Raw genomic sequence first — 27,588 nt, forward strand, 5'->3', positions numbered from 1 at the left:
GTCACTCAATAGTAAACTTTTTATTTGTCTCATATTTACCACTGCTACTTTCAAATTACACAAGCTTTTGGCTGGCTGGCTGCATAGCTGGTGCTAATTCCCATCTGTGCCTAGCTTTGACAACATGTGCTTCAGTTTATTTCACCTGTAGTATCTTTGCTTGTTGATGCCCGGAACATGTCTGTTATTTTGGAGCATTTCACTGCCTCTTCCTCCATATTTTTTTTCCTTTTGAGTCTGACCTTCTCAGCGCCAGATTTTTTAACGCTTGTGCTTGGCCACTAAATATTTAATATTCAATAATTTTAATGATCACAATTAAAGTTTTAATTTTATTCAATTTAACAAGCGCAACATTCAGCATTCAATCAAATATTCTAAAAGATGTAGGCTATTATTAGCCTACTAATAAGGTTATTTCAACATAATATTTCGTTATTTCGACATTTATGTGCGTGCAACAAGCAAGATGTGCATTTGTAAATCCGGTAACGAGTGCATTGATTTTTAGTAATAAATTAGTGTTTTCTGACAGTGTCGGGTGTCGGCTGCAAAGATGAAGTTGACGATCGCCATATATAGTGAACGCGCCTATATAGAGAGAAATGCATGATTACGTAATCAGAGAGTAGCCTTTTTCTTTTCGTTTTGAATTATTTCGTTTAAAGTTATTTCAAGCTTTGTGTATTTGATGTGTTTCTCATGTCTGTGTGAGGCATACACTGAGTTTCGTTAACTTAGTTCGGATGAGATGCGCTCAGTTAACGTGCAATGCAATTGACCGCGCGGGTGCCTCCATGATTAGGCTATATTGTCTGTTTGTTATATTTGCTTATTATTAAATCCAGGCATTTGGTTGATAAAAAAAATGATTAAAATTAAGATACAATTTATACAAAACGAAATTCACTTTAATGAAAGGTTTTCTACAAAACAAAACTGAATGAAATGGTCAAAATCATGTCTGTCTGACCCACCCACTCCAAGTCTCTCGATATATAGCGCATCATATCTTACTTGTGCTGTTAACTTTTCATAAATAAACATAAATGGAAAAGAAATGACATTATAATATTTTAACAAATATGAAACTAAATGCGCTTATTTAATGGCTACACCAGTAGGCCTACAGACTCTCTATTTGTGCAAATTGCTGCACATTCATTTAATTCTGAATTTTGCACAAGTTGAAAGGCGTTTGTTCAAATCAAGTTCACGGATAATTGTGCGTGCATTTATTAATCATTATGATACTAAAATCATAAAAATGCTATGTACTAAAAATCAGATGAGCCCAGAATATGAACGCAACGTTTAATTACAGCAATTTCCTCCCATAGAAAACCATTAGGCCTAAGAACGCTTAATGTAGGCTATCTTAATGCAGATTAGAATGCCCCCTTATTATGTCGAAATAACGACTTATTATGTTGAAATAACGAGATATTATGTTGAAATAACGTCTTAATATCTCGAAATAACAAGATAAGTTTTCTTTTTGCTTCAAAATGCGGTTCAGGGCTTCCATAGAATAGCCTACAGCCTGAATATAGCCTAATTGCTTCCAGAAATTATTTTTGGGGGTGCTTTGGTCTTTCTTGGGGGTGCTGAAGCACCTGCTAGCCCCTCCCTAGAGCCGCCCATGCTCAGCGCCACCTTTCAGTTTTCTTTTTTGCCTTTCCATCATTTAACTCACTCTCACGGACGTTAGACTTCCAAGACGTGACGAGGAAAAAGAGGTGTTCGGCGGCTTTTTACATCAAAGGCCGACCCGATTTTGGGAGGGGCCGCTCACTGATCCCCCTATGTTTTTGAAAATCCTATAGACATGGTTGGACCTGCCGAACGGGTTGAACACTTTTATATACTGTGTTGAGCAGAGAGTCTGCACAGTTTGACCAGCGAGAAGCGGCCGCACATCAGGCCGCCAGACGGTGTTGCTAAAATAACTCGCAATGTATAACTATGATCAGACCGGCCCTCCGCGGCCTCAAAACACTACCGGCCCACCGGGAAAAGTCCCGACTCTCCCGATTGCCACTCCGCCCCTGAATACAAGTGCCAATTAACAAGAGGAAACGGGTGTGAAATGAAAGCACAAATCACACAGTCTTCCTCCCCTTCGTACAGACCGTTCTGCTGCAGACAGCCTCCTTTTATTGCCATACGCTGTGCAGACTGAGATGTCACTGCCAAACTAGTTAGGACAGGAGGAGCAGACTAAGAGTAAGTCTCATCCACACAGGCCACTGTGATTGACCAACAACAAACGATTTTATTTGCATTACAAACTAAAGTCAAATGAGATGCAGAGCACAGGTGAACGTGCTGACGAATCTCCATTGAAGGTTTCAAAGATGAAGTGTAATTTTTTTCAAACATTAAAATATGTCCTCTTATACCAGTTTAATATACGAAGACAACTAGAAGCTAAGATACAGTGATCATGTACTGTGAAAGACTGTACCATTGTACCATACATTGCTCCATTTTATCAGTGAGTGTTTGAGGCAGTGATCACGGTATGTCCAAACAAACATGGACCACAACAGGTTAGGACTGGAGTATTTTGATAACCCATCTGAAATAAAAGACACGTTTCATCTTTAAAGAGTGTGCTAGATGTCTAAAATTTGACTATCAGAATAGCCTGTGTCCACATAATTATAATGTTGTTTGCTCAAAAGGTTTACATAGTAAGTACATAACTGTCCATTTTGTATTTATTTTTTTATACCAACTGCAGTAAGCCCAAATTCTTTTCAGTGGGAATCAACAGCACGCAGATGCTCATATACAAACTATTTGACCTAAAATATCACTTTAATTTCCTTTTCCAATTTTTTGGCCTAGTATTTATTAACACAATCCAGTTTATGTGTTGTAAAGTGCCAGTCTGTTCGAGTACAAAGAGATGACACTTTTGTTGTTGTTCATCCCATGTTTTATTCAGGGCTGTGAGCGTTTGTGTGTGTTTGTTCCTCCTGTTTCCGGCATGCCACAGCTCCATTCTGCATTAGAACCTGCAAAATTTAACCATTACCATCAGGCTGGACGATCACACTGACATTCCAGACACTTTAAACTAGGACTGCACGATATTGAGGGAAAATGCGATATCTTGTTAAATAGTGCGATATGTTATATGATGGTGCTTTAAATGTCAAATCAATTTAAATTAGGCTATATTTATAAATAAACTGAAAATAATATAGCCTATATATGTTTCACATTCTTTCTGGGAAAAGAAAGCATCACTACAACTACTGAAAGTGAACAGCAGTGTTTTAGTATTACATAAAAAGTAAGGTCACATATCTGACAAATGTCATTTTAAAATCAATGTAAAAAATAAAAAAATAAATAAAATAAACTACTTAAAGATCAACAACTCTTTGCTTAACTTGGTAATATACAGTTAAATAAACCTGAAAACTTAACATCAAGAACATTCAGGTAAACAAAAACACCTGAAAATAAGGATGAACGATTAGTTATTTTTGTTATTTTAATTTATCTTTGAAATTAAAAATATGAACAAACAGGCAAATTACAAACAATAGAACAAATAATAAAACAGATAAAAAAATACACAAACAGTGCTTTAAGTTTCTCAGGTAGGCTTACAGTACATTAGATCTGTTGCAGTAACATTCAAGTAAGATGTCTGTAAAAAGAAAACACTGCATAGTCTTTACATTAAATTACATTATTTACATTAAAGCTACAAAAGTTATTCAGTCAAGAGCAATGAGTGAATTTCTCAGTCATTTCTTGTTTGAAAGACAGCAGCAGGTTTACTGTATTAGGCTGCTGTCACTTTAAGACCTAATGCACGGATCCTACTGACTCATATCCGATGTTTCCCAACTGTTTACGTTCGCTTAAGACATAACAGAGTATGTTTACAAGACTACTCGCCAAGACAGGCATTTTGACATAACTGTGTATTTGACCATTTGAGTGCACTAAGCCCTGATAGAGAACTGAATTCGGTTTTGCATGCTGTCCCAGAGGCGGCTTTGTGTATGTGCACTGTGGGTGTGTTAGACAGCTTGAGTACAGCAATGAGTTGTTTTATTGCGCTTACCTCTATTTAACATCAGGCAAGTCACATGTAAGTAACAGTCGCTTACCCTGTCTCTTGACTTCTCAACAGCTTTTGAAGTAGACTATTAAAATGATTCAGATATAGCAAGCCATTGCGATTTGCGAATTGTTGTGTCTGTTGTCCAAATGAACTAAAAAAATGTATTTCTATAAAAAAAAAAAAAGCAAAACGACAGTGGGGCCGGTGCCCATGTAATCGTTGTACGGCCAAACACCGGTAACACTGACTAACGCAGCAAACCTACTTTATCCAAATAGACAATTAGTAGTATTGCAGTGTTGTGTAAAGACAATTCCACATCAACTTGTCTCTCACAAATGCTAAAAAGGTGTTTGGACCTGCACATCTTTGCATGTTTTGCCATCTGTTAAACAACACAGGAAAGGCGTTCAGTCATGTGTCCTCATGATCAGCTAGAAAGCAGATAAGCACAAAGCCTCATTGTGAAGGCGAGTGTTTGTAGGCCTGTCCAACAATCATGTGGTAAAGTCTCTACAGCACAAGCAACATTCCCAGAATTCACGTTCATAAGAACATGCGCTATAAAACCAGACAGTCCTCAAGGGGGCAACAGAGTTATTTTAAAGAAACTGTGCAATTAACATGTATGTGTTATTTAGGTAGCTAGTTCTAAAAACGTCAACAGTTTAACTAACTTTAATTTCCTCAGCAAGATTATATTCAAACTGTTGGACAGCCATGACAGAGTGTTGGACCCGAAAGAGAAAACTGACTTTGGAGATTCTAAGGCTCCCGATAGCGCCCCTAACAGGCAACACTGATAATGCACTGTGTACTTTCCTTGTTTTGACACATTTTGGAAAGCAGTGACACCTGAAATCCTGTGTTTCTATATGTAAGTGTTTGCACTCACGTACTATGTAAACCACAACTGCTCTGACAACGAAGGCAGTAACTTTAGAGTCCATAAATCAGGTTCCTGTTAATTACCAATGATTCTGCAGAGAAGTCTCCGCCAATCAGAGAATGGAAACAAGCCAATAATGCTTAAAGGACTCTGTAGCACCCACCCACACAAAAAAAAGTGTAAATGTCAATATATATTAAGCCATTAAATACAGGATTATACATTTGTCAAATACTTTATTGCTTTAAATCAAAGCTTGCAATGTTGTTACTCACCTCATAACGGGTTGGTTTGGTTTAAAACTCTATAACAAGACATTTTAAAAAATCCATATGGATAATGTGAATGGGGAAAATGCTTTCGGAAACCAAGGAAGGAGGCTAAAAAAAGTGAATGGTCGCTACTGCACTAAAGGCTTTATAGATTGTCTAATTTATACAATAATTTTCAACAGTAATCATAGTGGGTCTGAAACAGAAGAAAAACAGAAGAGACCAGAGCATGTGATGGGTCACAGCAGGGTGACACACAAATCCTATGTGCCATTTTATATTATCCCAGTAAGTGCTCAGATGAGCCATGAAAAGCATGCGGCCATTAATCCATCATCCATATGGTGAAGATGTGTTTGTGCATCTCTCTGACCATTCATTAGCTCTTTTTAGTACACGTTCATTCTAATGTAAGTTGCGCTATGAGCATCAGATAAATATGGGTAATCACACTGTTAGCAATGACAGTCCTGAGTCAGAACATAAGTCACTCATTTATAAATCATCATGAGCTTGAAATACATCTTAGGAAGTTTATGAAACAGAAAAGCTGTAAAGAACACATTACAGCTCAGTTTTTTGGCTCTGTGACACTTTTAGCAGTGCTCTGAGAGGGCATTATCTATTTGCTGAATCAATGGCAATGTTTATGAAGTATGTTGGTAAGGTAATTTTTCAGAGTTGTGTTAGACAAGAAGAGACCAGATGATGCCACTCACCTGTGAATAATGAGAAGGTACAGACTTGATCTCTATCCAAGTATACATGACAATGCTTTTCTGTAATGAAAATAACCGTTAGGGTCGGGCGGTATGACGGTATCGTTACTGTGGTAGAAAATGTAAACTCTAACAGATTTTTTTTAATTCTATATATACCGCGACATGCAAATAAGTGGGCGTGGTTAACTCACGTGCAGCATGCGTGAGACTGAGTGAGATGCTGCACATGAGACTGATCAAGAAGCTGCAAGTTTGCACATTTGAAACATGAAGAAAGATGAACGAGCACATGAGGAGGACCCACAAAGCAATCCCGAGCAGGAGGAGGAACTTGTTATTAAAAGAGGTGCGATCTGTGGTGTGGACATGGTTTGGGTTTGCAAAATCTGAAAAAGACCAGAAAAACGTGATTTGCAAACTATGTAGAGGTAATGTGCTCACTAGCAGCAGTAGCACAAGTAATTTGTTTCATCACCTCAAAATGAAACGCACACGTGAATATCATAAAAGCCAAAAGATACACCCTACATCAAGCGGTCCGTCAACCTCCGATGCTAAAACCAAACCAATGCAAGCACCTCAGATCCAAACCAGTTTGGCCGAATCTTTTACTAAAGGCATCGCGTTTGAAAAAAAGCTCAAAGAGATGGAAAGAAATAACACAGGCCATTACGATAAATATCTGTAAAGACATGGAACCAGTTTACACTGTGGAAAAGAAGGGGTTTCGATATGTGATCGAGCCGCAAGCACTTTAGCAAAGTTGAGTTGCCACGATTGTACGGAGAATGCCGAGGGAAACTTGAACAGGAGATTGGCAATATTTTACACTTCGCAATGACAACTGATTTGTGGACGAGCCGAACTATACAGCCCTTTATTCACAGATGCCTTGTCTGGGGAATAGTACGTGAGTGTTTCATACTTGAAACCTGTGCTTCATCTTTACAATGAGCAGGTTCTTAAGCCACATGATGATGATACCCAGCTCACCAAGGACATCAAGTTGCGGATTCTTGACTATTTGAGTGAGAAATATGCAGACCAATCCACCCAGGAGCTGCTTGACATGGCTTCCCTTCTCGACCCTCGCTTTAAAACCACATATATAGAAGCAGAGAGAGTGGACTACATGAAGGTCAAAGCTGCAGCAGAGATGGAGAGTCTTGCAGCTGAACAAAGAAAGTCTGCAGAGGGAGTGTCATTGCCACCAGTCGAAGCTGCTGAAGAAATTCCTGCTAAGAAAAAGAAGAAGAGTTTGGGAAGCTTCTTCTGCCAAGCTGTCCCTCAGTCAGAGAGAGAGTCCATTGAAATGGAGCTTAACAGCTTTTTACAGACAGTTGAAGATGATGGCGAGACAAACCCCCTGGAAAGGTGGAGGCAGCATGAGGCCAATTTTCCACGAGTGGCCAGTCTGGCAAAAAAAAATATATCTCAGCATCCCTGCCACACGTGCCCCATCCGAGACGGCTTTCAGCACAAGTGGGAATATCATCACATGCTGCAGATCAGCACTGAAACCTGAGACTGTTGAACAGCTTGTATTCCTTGCTCACAATTTGTAGTTGTTTTGATTGAGATTCTCAAAGCACATTATTACAAATTACAAATTGTGATTTTGATATTAAAAATTATATTATATTATAATTATATTATATATTATATTTCTTTCTTTAAGTGTTTATTTATTTTATATTTTTTGCTGCAAAAAGATTTTAGATTTTTATACTTTCAGCAAGAAGTGATTACTTTGTTTTAATATTTTATACAAGACGTGTTTATGTTTGGTATTTTTTAGGGTGGGAAAATAGTTTTCTTCAAGTCTTAACATATGTATATTTTCTACAGTATTTTTGCCCCCTGTTACTTAACTGTTATTTATTTTATAGCTGTGAGAACATTTCCAGAAAAACAACAAATAAATAACTATATCATGATATATCTCATTACCAAGAAATAAAACCACTCATACCGTGAAAAAGAATTTGGTCATACCGCCCACTCCCAATAACCGTAATATTTAAAAACTAAATACGGATTTGTTAATTAACTACACAAACGATAACAGTTAATCCAGTGGCAGTGACAACCTGTTTGACACTTCAACATAGTAGATGGCTGTGTTACACCTGAACGCTGGTTGCTACCCATCATAAAATGGAAAAAGGAAGAAGACAACACCACAATGTGGGAGTTTTTTGGATTCCGTAAAAAGTTAGTCAGCAGGAAGTGCCGATCAACAGCAAGTTATTTTTGTACAGTTAAGGTTATAAACTCTCTCTTTGCTTCCCTACACTCGTATTTTGATTGTGAGTCAGTGTAAAAGACAAAAAGTAAAAGATTGATTTGACTGATAGCAATGTTTATTTAAAATATCTAAAGATCTTGCGCTAGTATGATTAACGTGAAATCTTTGCATGATAATGGTGTAGTTAAAATCTGATATTGTGACAGCCCTAAATATTTGAAGGATTAAATACACGTACATCAGCTCTGTCTTTTGGAGCAAGTGCACAATGCAGAGGCCAACTATGGTCCGATTAGCCTAATATGTAGAGATGCTGGCAAAAAAAGTGTTTAGGTCAGTAAATCTAATTTTTCAAAAAGGGGGATTGAACAATTTCATGTAGAATAAGAGTGTACATGATTACATAAGAACATTCTAAACAGACATGGTTCTTAAAGGTTCTTTGCACATTATAGTAACAGTTCTATTTAGAACCATATCGTCCTGAAGAACAGTTTTATACTAAAAATGGTTCTTTGTTTGAGTTTAGGGTTCTTTATTTACGCCTCTTTTTTTTTTTTTTTAAAGGGGCGGTATAATGCCCCTTTTTACAATATGTAAAACAAGTCTCTGTTGTCCCCAGAGTGTGTATGTGAAGTTTTAGCTCAAAATATGATATTTTTTTACAGCATGTTAAACTTGTCCCTTTTTGAGGATCAGTAAAAATTCGTTATTTCGTGCGTGTCCATTTAAATGCAAGTTGAGATGCTGTTCCCGGCACAGAGGGCGGAGCTTCAAGAGCTCGTGTGTGTGTGTGTGTGTGTGTGTGTGTTAGCATCTCCGATAACCTCACGCAGACACGCAATAAATGTCAGAAACTGTTCTGCCTTTTATGTTTAAAATGGAGTCGGACAATGATGGAGAGACTCAAGAAGAAGTGACAAAATGTAGTATGCAACAGGATGTTTCTGAATGGTTAGTTAATGAATTTATGTTGCTGATGTGGAGTTAACTATCTTCAATTACATGCTATTGCATTTGTGTTACGTACTGTATTGCATGTGAAAAGACGGATGCGTCAGCTTGAAAAGACTCACAAATGTGCTCTACTACAACTCTTCCTCTTCTCAACATGGACTGCGTGCTCCCGGGGGCGGGTTTAAGTAAATTTTAGGGTTAGTGATGTCACTAACCCGGGAGGAATGTCATGTAGTCCCTACCAACCGTTTGTTGTAGTCCTTAAAAAAAAGATTTCTTTAAAAGCAAATATCTCCCTTCGCTTTAAACTTTGCAGATGTTGTTTATGCTCAAACAGCAACATTACACACTAAAAGTGAAATCATAATCAACCACCCCTTTTAAGGCTGAACGATTAATCGCACTTTACATGTAATCACACTTAAATCGAGATGGCTTAACGCGATTTTAAAATCACAAAGGATGCGATTTTTTTTTTTATGCGCAGTTTGTCATTGATGTACGGCTCTGTAAATGCTGCTCCATCTGAAAGCACTGAGTTTGAGTCACTTATAACATGCATTTGAAAAAACACGCGTCAAACATCTTTCCAAAACATGAGAAGCATTTATGAACCTCTTTGTCCAACAACAGACATTTAATAACATGCATTTACTCCAAATTCACTTTATAACGACATAATTTCCTTCTTCTGCTGAACACAAAGGAAGATATTTTGAAGAATGTCAGACTTACTTCCATAGTAAGTCAATGGGGTCCATCAACTGTCTGGTTACTGACATTCTTCAAAATATCTTCCTTTGTGTTCAGCAGAAGAAAGAAATTCATACAGGTTTGAAACAGCTTGAGGGTGAGTAAATTACAGAATTTTCATTTTTAAGGGAACTATTCCTTTAAAGGTGCTGTATGTAGGATCCAGCGGCCTCTAGCGGTGATGTTTCAGATTGCAACAACAGTGCTCGTGCGCGTGCTCAAACTCAAGAGCGCGAACTCACTACCGGCGGCCACACTTTTCAACACAACGGAGAAAGCATCACACAACATGCTGGAAACTCATGTAAACTCCCACTGCAACATTACCATAATAGGCTACTTTTATCAGCTTGACGTAGAACTAATGCTCCATGCTCGTACCATGATAACGTTACATTGACTGTATTTTGCCGACATGTGGTGTTATCTAGCATTATTTTACTAACTATTTGTGTATCTTTCACAATCAGCAATGTCAATATAAGGTCAATGAATGAAAACGAAAACGGTTAGTCAACTAGACTGGACAATTTCAGTGTAACAATAAGACAGTAAGTAATATTACTGTACTGAACATGTCTGGAAATGTGTATTATAAACAATATGATAGTAGTGGGATGAGTGACGTTAGACAGTAGATCTAGAACATAAAATAAAAGTTACATCCTAAAGCACCTGCTTTTTGTTATCATGGAACAGTCTTTTGTATTCATTTCATGTCTTATGTATGTTATATTTTACCTTGCTATTTCAAAACGGAGGTCTCTCCACAATTCAAACGCTCTGCCGATGTTGATCCGTGTTTTCGTCCTGAGTCGATCCGATTGACGTTTGGCCTGACGAGCTTCAGCAGATATATATATATATATATATATATATATATATATATATATATATATATATATATATTTTTTTTTTTGGGAGTTTGTGTTGGAGTCTGTGTTGTGCTGGAGGCAGGTCGTTTTTTGGTGTTATCAGACTCCATGTCGTTAGCTGCAGTGCAGTTGCAATAGACTGTAGACTCGGGAGCGCGCATGCACGTCACATCCGGTGGATTTCGCAGAAAATCCGACCCGGAGACTTCACATAAAAATAGGAATACTGGCCTTCAGAGGTAATAGCAAAACACGAAAAGTGGATCAATGTAATGTGTGATTACAACCCCTTCACAGACGGGCAATAAAAAAAGGATTCATTTTATAAAAAAAGTTACATACAGCACCTTTAAGTGTATTGCTTTAGTACGACCACAATCTTTTAAAATGCGTACAAGTTTGACACGCTGCAGCTTTGAAGTGATCACTTTAACAAAGCGTACATTCTAAATTCCAAAAATTCCCTGTACATTCCTGGCAAACTTACAAGGAGATCCAAACATGTCAACTGTTCCAACTGGATATAGTCCAACCATAGAGCAGACCCAGCTTCATTACAGCTAACAGTGGTTCTTTCTTAGCGACCTTTGCCATGATAAAATGACAGTGTGCAACCCCAAAAGAGGACAAAGTACCACACCTATGATGACTCTTTCAATATACTGTTCAACATAATTATTAACCATAACACCAAAAATATTGCACAAACATACTTGAAGACAATCTCAATAAACACCAACAATAAACATAACTCTGAATAACATGTTGCAAATACGTCTAGTGCATTGGTTCTCAACCAAAACACATTTTACATTTACATTTACATTTAGCAGACGCTTTTATCCAAAGCGACTTACAAGTTAGGACTAAATTAAGCGAGTCATCATGAAGAGGCAAAAACAACAACAACAACGCAAGAAGTGCTCAAGATACGAAGTTCAGGCATTATTCAGAGTAGCATAAGCCTGATAAGTGATGTTTCAAAGGGAAAGCAATTTTTTTTTTTTTTTTAAGAGGTTAAGTGCTCATGGAAGAGATGGGTTTTCAGCTGTCTTTTGAATGTTGTCAGGGATTCTGCATTCCGGATGAGGGTGGGGAGTGCGTTCCACCAGCACGGAACTGTGAATGAGAATGTTCTGGAAAGTGATTTTGTGGCTTTCTGTGATGGAACCACGAGGCGTCGCTCGTTGACCGATCGTAGGCGTCTGGTAGGGATGTAGACTCGTAGGAGTGAGTGAAAGTAGGAGGGAGCTGAGCCTGTGACAGATCTGTACGCAAGCGTCAATGCCTGCGTACAGGCATTGACGCTTTGACATTTTCTTTTCATAAAAATACAAGCTCTGGTGAGAAGATGACAAAAGAGACTGACTTTTATGATAATAAATGTGTGGAGTTGAGTTCATTGCAGCCTCCAGTAGAATCACATGTCTGCATTTCCTCAACTGTCACATTTTAAACAAGCCTCCACAGCCAATGAAACAATGTGTCAACACGCATATATTTGCATGTACACACACCCAAACACAAAGTTACCAACACTTCCTACAGTCATATTACCTTTAAAGATGTAGATCGAGGGCTGTAGTTATAGTAATTAGTAAACCATTTTTAAATTGAGATTTACATGAGAGTGCAATCCTGAGAACAAGAATGGGAATAAATCAAAATGTTTAAAAAGCAGCGATTTGCTTTTCCTAAAACGTGCTGGAGGCTCAACCAACATAAAAACTCAACAAATCTGTTGTTATAACGTGAGCTTTAACAAACCATCATGAGGGACACTGACCAGACACATCAAACATGCAGTTTGAACATACTGAGATCCACTTTCAAGCAGACTCTCAAGCCAAGCTGTATGATCACTGCTGAATCATTACTCGTGAACAGCTCCTCCTCCAGATACTGAGACAGATACTAGTGGAGCTGAAGCAAGATGAGTGCTGTTAAAGGAACAGACCAAATAACACCACAACACTCAAATCTGTGTCGGCACTGCCAAACGATAAGCTTTCGTGACTGCGTACAGTGAGTAGCACAGCAATGTCACATGAGCGTAACCGCGATATAGGCGATAGTCCAAAATCTTTACAGGTTGACACATTTATACAGGTTAATCGTGTCTACCGGTATATAGTCCACCCCTAGATCCTACATATATGGGACATCACGTCAAAACCAGACACAACATCAAGTTTCCAGCATCAAGCAATTTGTCTCTCCACAATGAACATGGAACCAGAGTCCTGCTCGGGTCCTGTTTGGTAAACCCTCACACGCATCACACCTGTAGTACTTAACAGACGGACCAGTTTTCCATCAGCAGCTCTAATTTAATTCAGTAACCGACCCGTTTGACAAAAACCGCAACCCGAACCACAATTAATCATTAAAGCATTAACTTAAAGCACACTTGAGCATTAAATCTACTACATCAGAGAGACAAAAATTATTTATTTTCTCATGTAACAAGCAATCAAACCAACATTTAGGCATTCTCAAAATAGACACGTAGCCCAACATGGTAATACTTAACAGAAAAAAGATGAGAACGTGCATCCGTTGTGTAAACAATACACAACTTTTGGCTACAGAAATATCTGCCCATACAGGCTATTTTGAACAAATGTGCATCACACCATAGGCTATACAGACAGTCCATATAATATGCTATGGGGAATACTTTAGCAGATTCACCCATGCATTTAAATGTGGTTGTCTCTCCTGAAACTGCAGTGTATATATGGCCACTGGTGCTCTTAACATGAAAAATAAAACATTCAAATTGTGAATAGATTATATACAGAAAAGAGAGTAAAAACACAAATAAGCACGAGAATGTTTGAAAGCAGCTGCCTATCAGTGGGTACCGACTGAGTTGAAACAGTCGACTTGAAGTCCGCCTGCGCCCTATTGATTCCGAACCTGCACTGCAAATGATAACGTTTATATATTATTCCACGTTACATCAAATATTAGCGGTTCACCAGTCGGGTACCCGCCCGCTTGCAAGAGGATTCGGATGATGTCTCATGTTTAATGTAGAGCTGGATTTTTGACCAATCAGACTCCACAATGGGCGGGGCTACCGAGAACACCACCAAACTGACAACTCCTGTCACTTGTCATGGCTGTTTAAAACCACAGCTCAGGATCTGATTAGGCCAGTGTGTTAGACGGAGAATGAGAGTGAGTAAGTGATGTATTTGAGCTGGTTAAGGTTCTTCTGGTCTCGGCAGCAGTGTGATGGTTAGAAAGGCACTGCAAAACAAAAACACTACATTCCTCAGCTCTCTCCATTATTCTCACTTCCTGTCCGCCACAGCACTCTCAAAACAGAGGAATCAACAAGACAAACACACACGTCAACAAATCAGCAGTGCCTGAGCCCTCACTCACTCACTCTCACACACACCCTGTGGTAAACAAAGAGCCATTTTGGTCTTTTTTGGGCACTGTGCTTGTTGAGGCACCAAAGGAGTCGTACACGGACAAACCGGGCTGCAGATACAAAAACAGACAGGCTGACACATGCATGAACAAGCACACACAAAACGGTCCTTCTTTTGAGCCCATTAAATGAGTACGACAATAGTGAAGTGCTAAATGAAAAAAACTTTTTTTTTATTTTGTTTGGAGGAGGAAACTGAAACACGGAAGAATACCTGGCAAATGTGGTCATACTTGGTTAAACTGCATTGAGCCTGATTTCCTGGTTGGATCAGTGTTTATACGCAGAACTGTTATAAAATGCAAAACCACATTTCTCCTACTCACCAAACAGTAAAACTATTCACACTAAGAGCATAATGTACATTTATTGAAGAAATGTACTCAGGCCAACTAGGTCTACCACCCATTGCAAACAAAAAAAGAAAGAAAATATGACTAAATGTTAAGTTTTTGAAGTCAGATAAGGGGCAGACAAAAATCTGTCCTGCTAGTCTGACAAATTGTAGTCTTGATCTGAACAGATCCACAGGAATGCAGTTTCGATTTAAGGATTTATTCATAGTGAATATCTGCCCACGGTGTGAATATGCCTTCAGAGTGAGTGTTGTGATGAGGTTTGTGCAGTATGTCTGTCTCTGAGGTACAGTCGGGACCCCTGAGAGGTGCATGACTACAGCCTCCTGTGACATGAAGAAGCTCCTGTGACTTCGAAGATGCTTCACTACTCTAATATTATTGTAAAATCATGTATTTTAAACAAAAACATTTTGGCAACATGTGCTTGTGGGTCCTTTACGATCCAATAATCTAGATGACCTAACTATCAACCTTGTGAACTTGCTAACATCAGAGTATGCTGGAAAAAATTACCTGTAGATTCATATTCTGTGTTGTTCTGTTTATACAGATTTATGGAAACAAATAACATTCCAGACAGACATTTATCATCATTAGCCAAGACTGTATTAACTAATTGCATATTGGCTGTATTAAGAACCTTGAAGCAGCAGGATATAAAAAGATGAGTGATATCTAACAAGTAAATCCAGTTGCTAAGCAGAAACTGGAGACATTCCTAACTGGCGAGGAATGAGAGAAATTTATTTTCAAAGCTCAGCTAGATCCAGAAAGTAGCCTTACATACAGAGTTCTCACTTTCAGGCTGAGAAGTTAAGAAACTGGGTTGATAAAGGTTGCAGGTTCAGTCCCACGTAAAGATCCTTCAGCCCTACAATTTGTTATTTCTGTACCTGCAACAACCATCTGTTAAATGACAGTAAATGATCTGGTTTGAAAGGTTCATGTGTTCCCTAAAAAACACAACATTAATGACTAAAATCAACAGCATTAATTTAGACATCAACATTACAATGTACAGAATAAAAAATGAATATTCATTTATTCATAAATTAGTTTTTAAAGATTAACTTTAAGTGAGTGATAGATGACAGAAAAGGTAACATATGATAGTGATATATTGTGCATGCCTAATGCACATTATTATATTTTTATTTGACTAAAACATATGAAAAGACATACTTGAAAAGACCATGGCACAATCAGAGCAGTTTTCCAACATTAGCAAAGTTTCCATCCGAATTTTGCGCTGAACATGGGTAAAAAAGACTTGCAAAATGTACCAATAAAATGGTGTGTGTAATGACATCACTATAAAAACAAAAATGTAGTGTCGCATAGGTTTTGTAGCACGGCTAAAAAAAAAAATTCTGCCTTTGAGTCGTTTCAATACATAATCTTTTGTATCGCATATTTGTAAAACGTAGTGAGTAAGAGACAATTGAAATTCACTAGTTTAAGGATTACTATTTTCACAAATAATATTATCATTAAATTTGTAAATATTAAGAAATATCAGAAGACGACGGCAAAGTGGAGCAGCTTGTCTAACAGGACTGCATGTGTAACTGCCTTTGTGTGACGAAGCCCATGGGTTTTAGCCTGGTAATACCAAACTCTGCTACTTCGCTTTGCTTCGTAGACAGAGTCTGGAATGGCATAATAGAGAAGTGTTTTCTCTCTCGCGGGGGGCGCTTGTCTGAAGTTCAAAATCATTGGTTATCCGTAAGCCAATCACATAACGTTTGGTTATGGCGTGTGTTACGCGCATGCTCAGCCGCATCTAACTTCCACTGTAAACACATGTATGATGTGAAAACAAAACCATCGAGCGAAATACCGGAGTAAACATGGCTGTACGCGACTTTTGCAGATTATGTGAAGTAAAAATCTACGCATCCACGGTACAATCAGCGTCTACGTCACGGCTCTCAGCCCGCCCTCTGTTCGTTGTTTGGCCCGGCTGTTTTCAGGCCGGAGGAAAACGGAAAGCTATTATGCTGTCTCAGACTGACAACAGAAGCGAAATGAAATTGAGCAGAAGTAAGAAGTCTGACGTAGTCAGGCTACATGGGTTTGGGCATGCAAGACAATCGCGGTTTGACGTGTCTGCGTACTAAATATAGCCTAATTCGGATTTTTTTAAAAAGCAACAAAAAGAGCAAAAAAAGTTATTGGTTCTGGTTCATTGTGAGTTCAATAACATCAGATCAATCAAAAACATTAAATCACAGCTGATTCCCATACAGAAGTAACATGTTATTTGTGTATTTTACCTTTATTTTGTCAGCATTGGAAACTCCAACAGCCTTCCTTAATTTTATATTTGACCTGCAGAGATTTACACTGTGCTATATTTTCATCCATGCATTTGAACCAAAACTTTATTAGGCTATATTATTAAATAGCAGTCTATACATATAAAAAAAAAATATATATATATATATATATATATATATATATATATATATATATATATATATATATATATATATATATATATATCAGGGTTTCCCATACATTCATTAATTTGTGGCGGCCCGCCACATATCAACGCTGACCGCCACGGATTGATTCAGATTTTTTTAAATTTAATATGGGTAAAATTGTATTTTATTCGCGCTGCTTGCTCCCCCTCTCTCTCACAAACTGACAATGGAGGCACGACTAGCCCCTCCTTCTCTTACCGCACAATCTGAATCAAAACATGAGCATGTGGAGGGCGGATTGTTGCCGGTGCTTAATGCTTATTCCCCCAGCGAAGATTCCAGAATCAATCCGGAGTTGAATGGTTAGTATAATGAACACTGTTTGCTCAACATAACTCTGAGAAGTTGTCTAGATGTTAAGCGCGGTCGCGTTTCATTACAGATTCGCGCAAAACTTTTGCGATTTTTTTTTTCTAAATATCCGTTACAACTATTGCGAAATGACGGCGTTTCCATTAACCGATGTTATGCGACTAAAACGTCATTTGTTCCTCTCGCGATCAGTCATTCCAAAAATCATTGCAACGGACGTTGGTAGGTTCATATCACAGCCACCAGACTAGACATTATATTATTATTATCTCCAGGTTCAGGTTGGTGTGTGTTGGTTTTTGTCCACCTCAATCTCCAGGTGTGCGTGTGTGTGTGTCTGAGTCTGTGTTTGTCCACCTCCAGGTCCAGTTTGGTGTGTGTGTGTGAGCCTGTTTATTTGTGTCTGAGTATGTGTTTGGGTCTGAGTGTGTGTGAGTGTGTGTCTGTGTTTGAATCTGTGTGTGTGTGTGAGTCTTTTTGAATGTGTGTGTGTGAGCCTGTGTTTGAGTGTGTGAGCCTGTGTTTGAGTGTGTCAGTAAGTTTGTGAGTTTGTGTGTGTCTGTGTGTGTGTGTGTGTGTGTGTGTGTGTCCAGTTCCAGGTTTGTGTGTGAGCAAAATTTGCAACAAAAAGTCTGTGGAGCAGTCATAGCATAGAAAGTGTAGCAATGGCAAAGTCTTTAAGTCAGGGGTCACCAAACTTTTTTCTCTGGGGGCCACATTATCGTTCCTGACTGTGATGGGGGGCCGGGGCCGGGGCCGGGTCAGCTATATAACATAGAATTGTATGACCCAGACCAAAATGACCACCAGCAGGCCTCATTGTGTAGTAGAGATTACTAGCCTGGCACAGCCATCCCCACTACTATATTCACACTACTATATCAACACTTGATTCCTGGCACATATTTGTTTATCTTTACTAGTGGTTTGCAAAAGTTGTAATCGAGTCTTCACACTTTGTTTTATTTAAAGTTATTCTTCACAAATATTCGTTGGTCCACTGTTCTTTGAAAACTCTGCACTCTCTTTTAGGGGTGGAATGGTACACAGAAGTCACGGTTCGGTTCATACCTCGGTTCAGACATCACGGTTGGGTACAGTGAAGGGAAAAGCAAAACAAAAATGCAGAAGGCTTGTGCATGTCTCAGGCTGGACCACGAAAAGAAAAATAAATGTCTTAAGCCTTGTATTTTTTTTTTAAAATAAGTTTTATTAATAAAGTAAAGGGATAGAACCAGTTTATTTGTAGTGCACTGACAATAGTTTTATATAATTAGTTCATTAATTCAATTAATAAAAATACCTTGATATGTTTGGTAATTGTACCTGAATTAATTGAAAATTAATCTGCTACATTTCAGATTAATATATTTGTTTTCCTTAAAAATGTAATTAACAGTAACTTAAACACTTTGCAGTTTGAATGATGTCCTGCATAAACTAAAGGACGGAGTATGTTTTTATGTTTCCACTGTTCGATCGCGGCCGCGCCACACACACACACACACACACACACACACAAATAAATATAAGTAAACACTTTACGACTTTTCGATCGCGCCCACACCTCTCTTTCAACATATTCCAGCATTGCAATCTTCACACCGCAGCTTCAGAGCTAAGGCGGAGCTACAGATTAGGTGTCCCTAAGAATCCGCGTATCTAACAGTAGTTCCGCATTACATTAATTAAATTGCACGCTAGTTTTATTTATTTTTATACCGTGTATTCTCCGTGTAAATGTATGCACCAAACTGTGACGGCCGTACCATGACGTACCGTCCATGACGACTTTTGGGGATTGCCTCATAGGGCCGGTTCAAGTAGTGTTGGGCAGAGGGGCTGGGGGGCCAGTCAAAGGGGGGTGGCGGGCCTGAGTCGGCCCGCGGGCCTTAGTTTGGTGACCCCTGCTTTAAGTTATCTGACACTAACTGTTGGCAATGGGAATGTGTACTTGTCAATAAAAATATATGATATATATATATAAAGTTTATATATATGATGTATATATAAACATTATATATATATATATATATATATATATATATATTTAACTTAATCTGTGTCGTCCAGCAGCAGCTTATTTGCATATAAAGGGCACACACTAAAACAACGCATTTTTCTGAGCCCCAAAAAATGACAATTTAAACATGCTGTAAAAAATGATCTGTTGGGTATTTTGAGCTGAAACTTCACATACACACTTTAGGGACATCAGAGACTTATTTTACATCTTGTGAAAAGGGGCATAATACGGGACCTTTAACGGGAGTTCACAAAAAATCCTTGGATGGAAATCTGGCTACTGCCAGCTGACAGTCATCATTTATTTAGGTGCCATTTTAAAAGCTCTTTCTGTTGACCTGGACTAGTGTTCAGGTCAATGAAACCTTTAAAGCCACAAGTGAAGTTATCAGTGTTTGATCACCAATGAGATCAAACAAAATATGAAAGTGCATAGCTGATAACTTCCTTCCTTTCTTGACTGTGAGACCTTTGTAACCTTGCTTTTCACTGCAGTCAATTAATGAAGCATTTTCACATGACAAAAAAAAAAAGCAAAATTTTTCAAAATAAAAAGTTTTCACATCTAATAAAAAAAATCTAATCTTTTTAGTTTGGCCACTTACCACACATGTCCATATCGGTCTGAGACAGAGACCGATATGGACAAACAGAAAACTTTGTATAGTAAGTGGCCGAACTAAAACGATCCGATTTTAGTTTGGCCACTTACTACACAAACTAAAAAAGGTTACTTTTTTTATTAGATGTGAAAAAATACAAACTTTTTATTTTGAAAAATTGAGCATTTTTTTTTGTTTGTTGTCATGATATCCGTCTCAGATCAAGTGAGAGATCAGTAGGGGACTACATACTCCTTCTAGGGATTTAACGGTACACCAGTATGGTGGTTTATCACGATATTGACATGTACGATTATCATATCGTGAACATCTGTTTATCCACGGTTTTGGAAAAAATGTTTACAGTATAATGCAGATGTCATGTAAAATGCGGGATTTGACAGATGGATGAATAAATCTAAAATATAGCTGTGCAATAAATCAAATCGCTATATGAGTGTGTATTAATATACAGCGCAAAAAACTGCTATACTGTAAATCTACAGGGTGGGCCATTTATATGGATACACCGTAATAACATGGGAATGGTTGGTGATATTAAAGTCCTGTTTGTGGCACATTAGTGGCATTAGGGCAAACTCCTCAAGATGGGTGGTGACCATGGTGGCCATTTAGAAGTCGGACAAACAGGACTTTAATATCACCAAACATTCCCATGTTATTACGGTGTATCCATATAAATGGCCCACCCTGTATATTCTGCTTGGTCTGTGTGAATGAGCAGCGCCATTGCGCCTAGTACATACTCAAATATGTGTGACGCTCATGGTGTTTAAAGTGTCTGCCGTCTCACTCACTATATAAGGACGTGAACACATGAAAATATCCAGAGCTGCTCTGAGAACTAAAGTAGCATTTCATAATTTTATATAAAAGAATCATCGTCAAATACACTCTGACTGAACCTCATAGGAGTTTAGTACAACCTGTCAAAATAAAAGTTCAATAAAGAAATTAAAGAAATGCATTACTATTGTACAATAGAACGTAGCCAACTTAAAGTTATAACAACAACAATAAGTAAATAAAATAAAGTTAGTAAATAAAATAGTTTTTTGGCTGTTTTAATTGAGTAAACCTCTGTTGTGCAGATCTGCAGACAAACAAAAGTTGTTACATTTCATCTGATTGCATTTTCCAATAATATATTTGTATTAAATCATAGAATCCAGACAAATTATATCAGACAACCCAGAATTTCTGAGGAAATAAAATACATTACGTAAGACTTTATTATCTTATAATTATCTTAAATAATAATTAATAAATTAAGAATAAAAATAAGTTAAGGTTTTATGAATTCAATACGTTTGTTCAAATGGGAGATGTGCAGCTTTATTTTTTCTTTCTTATTTTTTCAAAAGGTAGACTCATACTTCCATAAAAATATTTTTTTTATTAAAAAAGTTGGTTTTAATCAACCATATGTTAAACCCCCCCAAAAAAACTGTTTTCATTCATTTAAGGGTCATTGTAGCTGATGATTATAATAATAATAATGATTGTTTAATACCGTATACTGTGAAACCATGAAATTTTCTGAGATGATTATCAGACCGTGAAAATCTCACACCGTTACAATCCTAACTCCTTCCTTTCTCAATGTTGTTGTTCATATGTAGTTAGATGCATTTTGCATTTGACTGTACTGTACTAACTTCCAACAAAGAAAACGTAGGAGTCGGAGATGCTACATGTCCATGTAGCAACAGCAGTGTGCTTTCCACGTGGGCTCGCCTTGCATTCTGTGGCCATGGAAACGGGAGTCTGTGGGGATTTGCTATACAGCTTCTGTTGCATGAGTCACCAACAAGAACAAGCAAACTAGAGGAAAGACCACTAGCACATAGTATCAGCATGCTGCATCCAAATCACTGATGAAAACATGTTTTACCACTTTTATCATGGAAAACATACCATTTACAAAGACAAGACATATAAGCCTAACCCTTACTTTATTAATGGCTTACTGCAATAAAAGGTCTGTACCTTCTGTCAGAGTTCAGACTGCATGGAGCCGCACAGACGGCATCAACAGTGACACCTATCCCAGTATCTGGATAGGATATTAGCCAGACTGGGCCATCTGTACTCAAGTGTGTTTACTCTGTCCTACAGCACACTCAAACAATGTGCTCCACACAGAGAGAGAGATTTACACGACAGGTGTTGAGGCAGATAGAGGAGGAGCTGCTGGAAGGGTCAGATCCATGGAAACATTCAAATTGTGACAAGTAAACAGTAATCATGAGGAAGTGCTTGGGGGTGAAGCACGTGCTGTCTTGAATGTACAGTAACTGCAACTGTTTTTGAAATCTAGACGGCCCAGGTATCAAGGCTCACAACTTGCATCAAAAGATGTGGATAAAAATTAAGGATGCACCAAAATTTGTGGATAAAAATGTGACCAGGATTCACGAAAACTGCCGGTTTCTCACCGCTGTTGCTAATGACAAGGGTTTCTGAACTCTACATTCAGCCCCTTTAATATATGCAAAAAACAAAATTGTGAACGTATTATGTTTGTAAAGTTTGTCTCTTATGGTTCAAGTCACAAGAACTCACTGTAACAACTAAAACAGCCAAAGATTCGCCACAGAGTAAGTACACACAAATGCAGGGTTCTGTGTTTAAGAGCCTAGAAAACATAAGCAACGCAGTAAAGCATTAGGTCTACAGGCTGTAAATGATTATAGGGTGTGTTTCCTGGTCGGAGGTGAACAGAGAGGAGCGGAGCTTGAGCTGAGTGACCTGTGGTAAACACGGCTGCCGCCCATGTTTACCCAGAAAGACAGGTGACTGGCTCATGTTTCTGGTGCAACTCTGTGACAGAGGCATTAAAACAGATGCTGATCAAAAATAGTGCATTTATATGCACACTGTCACCAGGTCTACTGACTACATTCAGAGAGAGAGAGAGAGAGAGAGAGAGAGAGAGAGAGAGAGAGAGAGAGAGAGAGAGAGAGAGAGAGAGAGAGAGAGAGAGAGAGAGAGAGAGAGAGAGAGAGAGAGAGAGAGAGAGAGAGAGAGAGAGAGAGAGAGAGAGAGAGAGAGAGAGAGAGAGAGAGAGAGAGAGAGAGAGAGAGAGAGAGAGAGAGAGAGAGAGAGAGAGAGAGAGAGAGAGAGAGAGAGAGAGAGAGAGAGAGTGAGTGAGTGAGTGAGTGAGTGAGTGTGAGTGTCTCGGAGAGGGTGAGGGGCTCTAAGCGTTAATCCTCCTCCGGAATAAAACTCCGTGAGAGGGGCGGGGACAGGATGTGTGAGCCAGCTGCTCCAAGCTCAGACAAAAGGATGCAGGCTAACATTTCAGGCAGGTTTAAGTAGAGGCTTCTCAGTCTGCAGTCCGGTCCAAATCAAGAGCATAATCTCATGAAACAAGTGAGTGTGAGAGTGTGAGAAGATAAGAGCCGAGAAGAGTGCTTTGTTTCTTGTGGAACTGGCAGCCGCAGCAAGATTTCAGTGCCAGCGTGTTAAAGCCCTATTCCTGCTCTTAATTAGCAGCTCAACCAGTGTTTCCTCTCTTCAACAAGGACGGATTTTCACACATGGGCATCAGTGCACCTGCTGCCACACTATGCACTGTTATACAGTGTATAACAGTATAATTACATTATAATAATGTAAAAAAATTACCGTATTTTCCGCACTATAAGGCGCACCTTCAATGAATGGCCTATTTTAGAACTGTTTTCATATATAGGGCGCACCGGATTATAAGGCGCATAGAATAGAAGATACTGCAGTCAAACGTTTGACTGGGTTTGCGTTATGTAGTGGTCACCAACCTTTTCAAGCCTAAGATCACATAAAGTCCAAATGTAAACCAAGATCTACCACTTGCAAAAAATTATGAAAAAACAAGTGGCTGAGCTGTAAAACCTTGTTTATACTCGACACGTCCGCATGAGCGCGAAGGTAATAAAAAAACTAATATCCGTCTGCTCGGGCAGATTCGGCTCAAAGTCGTGCATCTTCGGATGCGGAGGCGCGCGCGCGCGCGGCAAAAATGACGTCATTGTAACAGTGCGCGCGCCTCCGCATCCAAAGATGCACGACTTTGAGCCGAATCTGCCCGAGCAGACGGATATTAGTACATCTCATCACACCGGCACCCAGTTTGCGCGTCTAAATCAGTTGTATGGTCTGGTGTTCAGTCTAAAACAAAACAGTTGCGTCAAGTATAAATGCCTCATCTGTTTGGGGAGGTGCGCGCGCAATCAGCGGAGGCTCGCGCTCTGGTGCCAGGCGAAAGTATAAACAAGGTTTAAGTCAGCGGTTGTTTTACAGACATTAATATAAGGCGCCAGATCCATATATAAGGCGCTCCGGATTATAAGGCGCACTGTCGTTTTTTGAAAAAATTAAAGGCTTTTAAGTGCGCCTTATAGTGCGGAAAATACGGTAAACAAAGAAATCATATTAGAACTTTTGCACATTTAATGTACAAAATTACAACCTATGCAAAGCCACTGAAAGTCAAGAGAAAAAAATTGGATTAAATAAATGCATAAGTGTGCACAGAGCTAGATACTTCGTTGAAGCACACTTAGATTTTATTACAGCACTTAGTCTGTTTGGACAGGAGTCTGTCAGCTTGGCACATCTTGACTTGGGAGTATTTTCCTACTCTTCTTTGCAAAAACATTCCAGATCTGTTCAATTGTGAGGGCATCTCCTGTGCACAGCCATCTTCAGGTCCCCCCACAGATTTCCTATAGGATTCAGGTCTGGGCTCTGGCAGCTTTCCAAAACATTAATCTTTTTGTTGAAGCCATTCTTTTGTTGATGCGTTTTGGATCATTGTCATGCTGAAAGGTGAAAGTTCTCAGCTTCTAAATTCCACTGGTTCTTGGAGCTATTCATGATTCCCTCCACATTCACCTAAGTCCCAGTTCCAGATGAAGAAAAGCAGCTTCAAAGCCTGATGCTGCCACCACCATGCTTCACTGTTGATATGGTGCATGGTGTCTGCTGATGAAAACTAAAAATCTTTACTAATTTTTTAGACAATGTCCAGAAAAAGACAAAATAATCAATGAATAAAAATGAAATGCTGTGGTGTTATAATAAATTTAAAGTTGAAGAGAATTCTGAAGGGAGAAAGAGAAGATTGTGTGAAAGAGGCTCAGCACAGTGTGATCTCAAAGTCCTCTAAAGTCTGAGCACCACGAGAAAAGAGGTGAGAAGGGAGGAGAGCGATGGGGGATGAGGGTAGGTTTACTGCAGCACACACAATGGCAGCTGTGATTTATGTGGACTGCTGGCCCAGTTCTGTGGGCCGTAGGGGGAAGCCCTCACTTACCAAAATCTCATGTGCTGGCTCACAAGACAAAGGCAGAAAGTCAAGACAATGACCAGACTAAATGAGCTCTGGCCAAGAGAGTGAGGTGCACACAGTGAAACAAACTACTGAGCCGTTCTCAGATTCACTTATAATCGAGTTATGGATGCCTCAATGTTGTTCTTTGTTCAGTGCAATTTTATGTTTTCTAAAACAATCAGGTTAAGGTATAATTAGGTATAATTGATATAATCTACACAAAGCTCCTAAATCACTAGCGAGATTCTTTCTGTGCTGCCAATTAGGGATGTGCATGGGTAGGCTACTGTGACAGCGACGATTGATCATGAAAACGATGATCGCAGTGACTTAAAAAAAAAAAAAAAAAAAAACTTTTCTTTTTTCTGATTGGTTTTTGCAGCATTTTGGCCGGTACCTGAGGAAAGACTGGTTAGCGTTGACAGCATGATGTCCAGACTAGTGAAATAAAGTGAAACTAGGAATTTGAAAGCGTGCAGTGATGCCTGGAATCAGTTTGATCATGAAATACAGTTAAGTGCAAGATGTACAGCGCCAATCTGCCAAATACATAACATTATAATAAGAACACTATTGTAAAGGTGTGTTGTGAATTCTTTGTGCTTATGTTTCCTGTGTTGTACAGGAAGAGCACATCCACAACGGGAGTTAAACATTCAGCTATGCACAGTCAAGTTCACATGTGCATTTATGTCCTTTTGTGTAAATTTAAGTTGTAAAATTACGTAAGTTGTATCTGATTAATCTCATATAGAACACGTTTGATTAAGTTTATTAACACACTAGAAATACACTTAAGTTTACCGGTGTTTATTCGCTCTTCAGTTTCAGCTCAAATGCAATGCAGACATTAGTGACTATGATTGGGTTTAGGGCTGGGTGGTATGACGGTATATATAGTTATCACGGTAAATGTCAACCGTAACCGTATACCGCGATATGCAAATAAGTGGGCGTGGTTAACTCACGTGCAGCATGCGTGAGACTGAGTGAGATGCTGCACATGAGACTGATCAAGAAGCTGCGAGTTTGAAACATGAAGAAAGATGAACGAGCACATGAGGAGGACCCACAAAGCAATCCCGAGCAGGAGGAGGAACTTGTTATTAAAAGAGGTGCGACATCTGTGGTGTGGACATGGTTTGGGTTTGCAAAATCTGAAAAAGACCAGAAAAACCTGATTTGCAAACTATAGAGGTAATGTGCTCACTAGCAGCAGTAGCACAAGTAATTTGTTTCATCACCTCAAAATGAAACGCACACGTGAATATCATAAAAGCCAAAAGATACACCCTACATCAAGCGGTCCGTCAACCTCCGATGCTAAAACCAAACCAATGCAAGCACCTCAGATCCAAACCAGTTTGGCCGAATCTTTTACTAAAGGCATCGCGTTTGAAAAAAGCTCAAAGAGATGGAAAGAAATAACACAGGCCATTACGATGAATATCTGTAAAGACATGGAACCAGTTTACACTGTGGAAAAGAAGGGGTTTCGATATGTGATCGAGCCGCAAGCACTTTAGCAAAGTTGAGTTGCCACGATTGTACGGAGAATGCCGAGGGAAACTTGAACAGGAGATTGGCAATGTTTTACACTTCGTAATGACAACTGATTTGTGGACGAGCCGAACTACACAGCCCTTTATTCACAGATGCCTTGTCTGGGGAACAGTACGTGAGTGTTTCATACTTGAAACCTGTGCTTCATCTTTACAATGAGCAGGTTCTTAAGCCACATGATGATGATACCCAGCTCACCAAGGACATCAAGTTGCGGATTCTTGACTATTTGAGTGAGAAATATGCAGACCAATCCACCCAGGAGCTGCTTGACATGGCTTCCCTTCTCGACCCTCGCTTTAAAACCACATATATAGAAGCAGAGAGAGTGGACTACATGAAGGTCAAAGCTGCAGCAGAGATGGAGAGTCTTGCAGCTGAACAAAGAAAGTCTGCAGAGGGAGTGTCATTGCCACCAGTCGAAGCTGCTGAAGAAATTCCTGCTAAGAAAAAGAAGAAGAGTTTGGGAAGCTTCTTCTGCCAAGCTGTCCCTCAGTCAGAGAGAGAGTCCATTGAAATGGAGCTTAACAGCTTTTTACAGACAGTTGAAGATGATGGCGAGACAAACCCCCTGGAAAGGTGGAGGCAGCATGAGGCCAATTTTCCACGAGTGGCCAGTCTGGCAAAAAAAAATATATCTCAGCAT

At 39.0% G+C, this 27,588-nt stretch overlaps 1 protein-coding gene across 37 annotated transcripts in view; it reads right to left on the reverse strand.

The window, feature by feature from the left end:
• scrib (scribble planar cell polarity protein) overlaps positions 1-27,588 on the reverse strand; it is a 106,521-nt gene that overhangs the window by 66,255 nt on the left and 12,678 nt on the right. The window contains exon 1 of one of the 37 annotated variants that reach the window (XM_081359467.1): positions 5,971-6,025. The exons of the other annotated variants lie outside the window; for them this stretch is intronic. Coding sequence (XP_081215593.1) covers positions 5,971-6,018 — 48 coding nt within the window. The 5' untranslated portion in view covers positions 6,019-6,025. Of the gene's footprint in view, positions 1-5,970; positions 6,026-27,588 lie in introns of those variants that run through there. 37 annotated transcript variants of the gene reach the window in all.

The sequence above is a fragment of the Scardinius erythrophthalmus genome (assembly GCF_964197995.2).
Source record: "Scardinius erythrophthalmus genome assembly, chromosome: 2".
NCBI classification, from domain to species: Eukaryota; Metazoa; Chordata; class Actinopteri; order Cypriniformes; family Leuciscidae; genus Scardinius; species Scardinius erythrophthalmus.